The sequence below is a fragment of the Chrysoperla carnea genome, chromosome 2 (genome assembly GCF_905475395.1).
Source record: "Chrysoperla carnea chromosome 2, inChrCarn1.1, whole genome shotgun sequence".
In the NCBI taxonomy this organism is placed as follows: Eukaryota; Metazoa; Arthropoda; class Insecta; order Neuroptera; family Chrysopidae; genus Chrysoperla; species Chrysoperla carnea.
Genome location: NC_058338.1, coordinates 27,125,123 through 27,132,520, shown reverse-complemented (window position 1 = coordinate 27,132,520; position 7,398 = coordinate 27,125,123). Strand labels below are relative to the sequence as shown.

Below are 7,398 nucleotides of genomic sequence, written 5' to 3'. Positions count from 1 at the left end.
AGCCATATTTATACAAATTTAAAAACGAATAATGGATTTTTTTCGTAAATTAAAAAAACAAAAACAAAATAAAAGAAGAATAAATTGATTAATTCACACATTTATAGATATCGCACTAATCAGTCTCTTCAATTGAATACAAATTAACATAACTTATATGAATTTGTTTTCTAACATTATTTAATCAGTCTTATTAATTAATTTAATTATATTCATTAAATGTATAGTTGACAGACAATTTTTTTTTATCTGGTCCCAATTATTATTAATAATATGTAATGTAAACAAACATTTTTCAAAATACTAATGTGTAGTTTCAAAGTAGTTTTTTAGGCACTCGTGTGGCAAAAACATAAGCAAATTTAATTTGCAACACACAAACAAATAATTATATACATTTTTTTTTGGAATTTTAAACAGACAGATTTATCTGTAAGAAATCCATTTCGTATAACGATAAGTTTTCTTTTCTTTTAAGAATTTGAAAAACCTATGTTCTGTAACAATATGAATTATTTTTCATATTTGAATTATCGCGGTTATTTATGTATTTTGAATACTTTAATAGTTAACAAAAAAAAAACTATGAAATAAAATCAAATTTTAACAAATTAATCGATATCTAAAGCTTTTCAAACGAGTACGATTTTGTTTCCTTATACAAAAAAAAATTTATGTAAAATAAAATATTGCACTGAGTTGTCAGTTAAAAACTCATAATTTTTAATACTTAATTAATAAGATATTTGATCAATTTTGTGAAATCAACACCTAATGATACTTGCTTTCTTTTTAAGGGCAATTAGGCATTAATTACTATGTAAAACACCTTGTATCGAAAAATATACAAAAAGGTTACAAAAATTCGAATATTTAGTGATTTACACTTGTGTTTGGCCAACATAGCCAAACTAAACAAAGCCGTCTGCGTCTTGTACTTTATTTGCCTGAAATGAACCGGCACATAAATGTATCAGCTAATTGGTTTAAATACCTAAGCTACCTTATCATAGCAGACTGTACATGCCGGGTTGGATCGGATCATTATTAATCTCTTAAATTATTTTATCCCACAATGTCGAATTGACTTAATCAAAATATAAAAAGTCACCCGACACAGAACATCTATAAATAAGGCGACTTTTTTTAGTTGTTTATGGCCACGGTGCTGTTACGATCTTCAAGTACAGTTTCGATCAGAATTAACATAAATTTGCATATTAAGTATCAAAAGAATTATGGTTTTTTACATTGATAAATGATTTATGTAACAAAAAAATAACACTGGTTCATTTTATCCTTTAAAATGAAAGGAGATTATTTCAAAGAATAATATTAATTTGCATCGTCTACCTGAACTTCTCTTCGTAAATCTTCACATAGATTTTGTGTCTCTTTTATAGGTTCCATTTCTTTTTTTATTATTGTAGACACTTGATTCATTGGAGGTACAATTACACGTGATTGTTGCGGTGAAGGATCATCTTTACGCTGTATTGATAAATCTTCAACTTGATCGTCATCATTCTCTTCATCACGTTCGCGCTCTGAGCTGCCGTTTGTTTCGCTACGATGATGATCATCAGGTGGTGACGGTGTTAGACTATTTTGACGCATATATTGTACTAAACTAGGACTGGGACTTGGCGACCGACCACCTGGACCATTTGGTGTACCACTTATTGAATGTTGAAAGAAACTACCTTCTAATGTCATATTCGGATGGTGTCCAGATATGGCGGCTTCTTCACCTTCATGAATATGACCACCGTAAGGAGAACTTGTACCACTTATACCATAAGGAAACATTATGCTACTTCCATTTGAACCACGTTTAAAAGGCCTCGAAGTTGTTATACCCAATTTTTTTACTTTGTCGTATAAGGTTCGAGATGGGACACCGTACTTTCTTGCTGCTTGTAATGCACTCATACCGGTACGCACCGCCTCGATTGCTGACATAATATCATTTCGTGTATATTGTTTATATCGTTTCCATTCTGGTTTTTGTGTTGGTACATAAGTCGCTATTCCAGTTGATAATCGCATGTCGTTTGAGTATGGTGATGTCGCTGCTAAATGTTGTAATTTTGCTTTATCATCGTCATCGGTAATATCGGTATACGGGGATTGAGCTTCGTCAGACGGTTCGCTTTTATGTGCCTGAAATAAGCAATCAGTACATTAATTATGTGATTGGCCATCATATTGAAAATTTATAGCCCTGAAGAGGACGAAGACATTGAAGGATTTAAGCCACTTAAAAGGGGGCGAGGCTTAGATAAAAATAATACATACCTTATCGTTATCATATGCAGATCCATTTGAGTGTAAATTTTCATGACTATCCGGATGACATACTAATGATACAGGTTGGGATGAATCGGCTTGCCCTTGTCCAAGTACTGTACGTAAAATAGGTGTGTCACGGCTCATCATCATGCTAGACATTTTCTTACGTTTTAATGGTGACATGTCTGGACTGGCGGCTTCGTAACAACTAGTTAACATGGCTGCGGCTACTGCGGATGGTGGTGTTACAGTGGATGCATGATGTGGAACTGACATTCCAGGTACTGCCCACATTGGTAATCCCATACGTGAGCCACGTTCAATTGGTGATTTTCCATACATATTGTATGGACTTTTTGAAAAGGAATGTGGTCCATTTATACCTAGTAATCAAAAAGAATACAATATTATCACTTTGGTTTACTTAAATGAAAGAGCATAAATCTTCAAGTTAGTTTTGCCGAGAATGTACCTTTTTCTAAGATGTAAGGTATTGCCGAGAAAACTATTTTGTGATAGTGGATTTGTTTGAAAAAATAAAATTTTGGAAAAATTGAGTAATGGTTTTAATACATTTCCTAGATAAATAACTTTCTCATACATATATATTTTGAATAGAAAGTCCTTATCGCTTCCTATTTTATATTTTGATATGTATGCTGTGTTGTAAAGCTACATGATTAACCAAAATAAAACTAATCTAATTGATAACCAAAAACTGAAAATTTTATATATTGCAAACATAAACCAACGATATTGTGGTTAAACTAATCGGGAATTTTTCTACCAGAGAGGCGTGGTTTTGTCTTGCGACACAAAATGCTAATAATTTAAAAATAACTTTTTTACTAAGCTGTTATAAATTTTTTAATGGAGTTTATTCTTTTTCTGATTAAAAACGTGAGAATAAGTCAATTAAAAGAAACATAATTTTAAATTATTTTTTACTTTGAAATTAAAAGTAGTACATTCAATATAGAGGTTTTCTTCGCCCCACTAACAGAGGTAATTTAGTGCTAAAGTGTTGGGACATCAGCATGAGTTCCAGTTATATAGGTTTCTCATTTATTTAGGTCCCATTTAACCAACTGTATGTATAATTAATTTCCCAACTCTGATGTGTCGCATTCGCATATGATTGAAAATTACAAATAAAATTTTGCGACATTTAAAAGAATAAATGAGTTCCACACATGAAGCTTTCTAAACATAAAATGTGTATTACAAACCTGTAGAATGTGGAGGTGATCCATTACTGCTACTACTATGCGCAACAGATTGAACATTATTTGTTGATGTTGTAATTGTTGGCGGTGAATTCTGTTCAATTTGTTGTTCCTCCCTTTTAATTGTTGATTTACTACTTTGTGATACACTTGAATTGCCATTTTCTTCAATTAAACCTTTTACTTTTAATGCTTCTGCAACTTTTAATAATGCAGCTAATTGATCTTGTGCTACATTGACTTCACCTCGATACATATACTCTAATATTGCTTTAATTTCTGTGTATTTAACATCTTTTAGTACAACCACTGGATGTGTGCATGGGTGTGGTAATCCAGTGAATAAATTTTGGAAATATGATGAGCATGCAGCCAAAACCATTTTATGGCATTTAGCTGAACCGCCCTCACATGCGAGTGTCACATCCGTGAATGCTTCATTTTGTAAGAGTTCATCAAATACTGTTAATAAATTGGAACGATGGTTGTTCCATCGTAAACAATATTGTTGAGGTTGCTGCCCACCGATATTCATTGTTTCTGAATACATTTACGACTTCGTCTCGCTGAATAAATACAGGGATGAAGGTGACGTTTTGAAACGTTGCTATTTCACTGCAACAAAAGAAAAGAAAAATAATTAATAAAAATTCAACTTGGGCTTTCAATTAAAAGACATTTTTTTCTAAGCAAGAACTATTTGTCTGGAATTAAGTATTTAAAGTAAGACAAAAATATTCTTGGAGCGAAAAGAAATTTACTTGTAGTAAGAAAAATTTCTTTTGAAAACCAAGACAAGAAAATAAATTTTTTTCTGTGTACCCGAGCTTAAATCAGAGATGTTTACTTTATATTAAGTTCGCATAGTATCGATTCCCTATAAATCTCATACTATAGTGAAAATAATTTGTTAATCGACAATTTGTGTTTAGCATTTCGAAATGCAAATAATTTTTTGAATTTTGGTTAATTGTTATTTGCTTTCGAAATCAGTAGCCAAAATCGGAAAATAAAAGCTTATAAAATAATTGTAATTGTTAAAAGTCTTTTAAAGTCTCACAAATTTAAGAAAATTGATAGCAAGGGTAACTTTAAATCTACAATTTTGAAATAAAAAATCTAAAATTTATTTCATTTGGCTAGTTCTCGTATTTTTAGTAATTTTCACGAATTGTAATGGTGATAGTGTATTTTTCGATAGCTAAACATAAAACCAGATTTGAATTCTCGTTTAATTACCTCGTAAAAATTGAAAATTATTGAAATTTCGAAAAAAAATTTCAAAGAATATTTTTTTTGTGTTTAGAAAAAGGAAGATTTTTTATTTTCAAATGGGTATGGGTATGGATGGGTATGGAAATGGCGAATATTGCGGGTACAGTAATGCGATTATTGTGGGTATGGAATCAGTTAGTATTATTTGTAAATATACAGGGCATAAAATGCTACTAATATATTAACAATGTACATAACAATATCCTGTACAAAGTTCAAAAATAGTATAGTGTATTTTTATCACTTAAAAGTTTGACAAAATCATGTTATATAGGACAATATCTGGCGTATAGTTATCGTTATCATGCACAAAAATAATGTCTTTTCTTCTTTAAAATCTAAAAAGGCACTTCTGAATTGAAATTAATTTGATTTTAGTAAAAAAATATTGCAATTTTTTTTTTTTTTTAACTTGAGAAAAAAATGTTTTAAATTCTTAAAGTTTTGAATATTATTTAATCAATTTGATAGATTTGATGATAAGAACATTAATTAGTCGCTGGAAAATTTTCTAAAAACTAGTAACAATTTATATGAGGGTTAATTTATTTTTGACTTCGAGTTGAGGCATAGTTATTGAAATAAATACCACGATACTCGAAATAAAATTGTATTTTCAGAAATTTTATTTGAAAAATATAATTAAGATAATATATCGATATGTAGATTGCAACGCAACCATCGTCAGTAGCTAAATTTTAAAGTACAAACATTCTTTAAGTGTTACTGTAATTTGTTGGTAATGTTTTACATATTTACGTTTAAGTTTGTAAAGAATGTTTGAAATGTGTTTTATGAATAAATTTAGCTACTGACGATGGTTGCGTTGCAATCGAAATATTGATATTTAACGAAATGAAAGTCTATTGTATGTTTTTTTAATTACATTCTTTAAATAAAATTTCTGAATACACAATTTTATTTCGAGTATCGTGGCTTTTATTTCAATAACTAGTAAAAATTTGTTTTCCAACGAATAATTAAAAAATTATTTTGGTTGGAAAATTTAAAATATTCAAAAATTAACTGTAATTAATTAAGTGTAGTTTTAAAATGAAAAATTTTAGTAGAAAATCATACCAAAATTGAATTATTCCTTTGAGTAGAAATTTTTCCACACCATTTAATGTATTTATGGAATGAAAACTTCACTAAATTTTCTTTTTTTTAAACACTTTTAAAAAATAAATAAATTTTTTCAAATTCAACAATAAAAACTTTTCAATAATAAGCAAAAAAATCACAAATAAATGAATTAAAATATTCGCAACAATAGTATACGATAATGCATTGTTAAAAATAGAAAACACTATCGATGATATATCTACACCAACATTCGCGTATTTAGTTTGGTATTAGTTCGCAAAGTTCCACCCCTAAAACACTCACTAATGTCTTCAAAGTTTAAATTTACCCCCAACCCTTATCTGTCTGTTGGTGAGTATACACACATACATACATAGTCGTATCTATCTATAACAAATGTTTATGTAATAGACCCGGTTGTCCCGGGACATTTTAACAAATTCTCACGTTTAAAAAAAAGATGATTTTAAAGTTTATAAGAAACACTTTTTTTTTTAAATCATATGCATAATTTATGCTTTGCTAAAAGGGTTGATATTGTTGTATTGGATATTTAAATTAGTTTTATGCATTTTTTGGGTCAAATTTTGCATAATTATTTTATTTAAGTATTTTGCATAAATATATTTACTGTTGTATAGAGGGATTTTTGTTTGTAGAAATATTTATGGATAAATATTGTGAGAAATTTTTTGGGTACTTATTTTAAAGCTGTAATATAAAAATATTATTTTTAATCAATAATTTCTGGTTGGTTCGGATAAAACGGTTGTGTAACGTTTCTCTGATAAAATGAATGATTTGAATGTATCGTTCAAATTATTTGATTTGAATCAGTCTAGGTATTTTTCTAAAAAAAACGAGGACTTTTATATAAATTAGATTTTAAAAATATTTTGGAAAATCATTTGCTTATAAGTTTTCTAATACTAAAGTCCCACTTTCAAGTTAAAGTATTGTATAGTGTTTAACGTAGCAATAGATAGAATTTTATTCGTTCTAAAAATGGGCCACAATTTGTAAAAGTAGTTCAAATTCCGTGGAATTTTAAAAAATATATTTTACAGTTTCGTTTTTTCGCAACCAAAATATATTTATTAATATTCTAATTATTATTTTTTGTTTACAATTTTGTCATAAACTTTAAAATGCTTTGCTAAAAGGGTTGATATTGTTGAAAAGGGTTAGAGTATGGGATATTTAAATTATTTGTATTTATTTTTGGGTCAAATTTTGCATAATTATTTAGTATTTTGCATAAAGGTATCTACTGTTGTATGTAGGGTTTGGGGTGTTTGTTTTTTTTTGGGAGAAATATTTTTGGATGATAATTGTGAGAAATTTTTTGGGTATATTTTTTTACATTTGTATAATGTAAAAATTTTATATTTAATCAATAATTCTGGATTAGGTATGTATAGAATTTGTAACGTTTATCGGCTAAAATAATTGATTTCAAATAGAAAAAAATACTTTAACTTATGGTGGAGGGAATGTGAAAATTAAATATTGAAAAATG

General features: G+C 28.6%; 1 protein-coding gene across 1 annotated transcript; it reads right to left on the bottom strand.

The window, feature by feature from the left end:
- Positions 1-1,335: 1,335 nt before the first annotated feature.
- Positions 1,336-4,053, bottom strand: LOC123292597 (protein abrupt). The gene is made up of 3 exons (XM_044873311.1): positions 3,522-4,053; positions 2,299-2,675; positions 1,336-2,163 (listed from the first exon to the last, which is right to left on the bottom strand). The coding sequence occupies exons 1-3, from the start codon at positions 4,051-4,053 to the stop codon at positions 1,336-1,338; spliced, it is 1,737 nt and encodes a 578-aa protein (XP_044729246.1).
- Between the last annotated feature and the right edge of the window lie 3,345 nt (positions 4,054-7,398).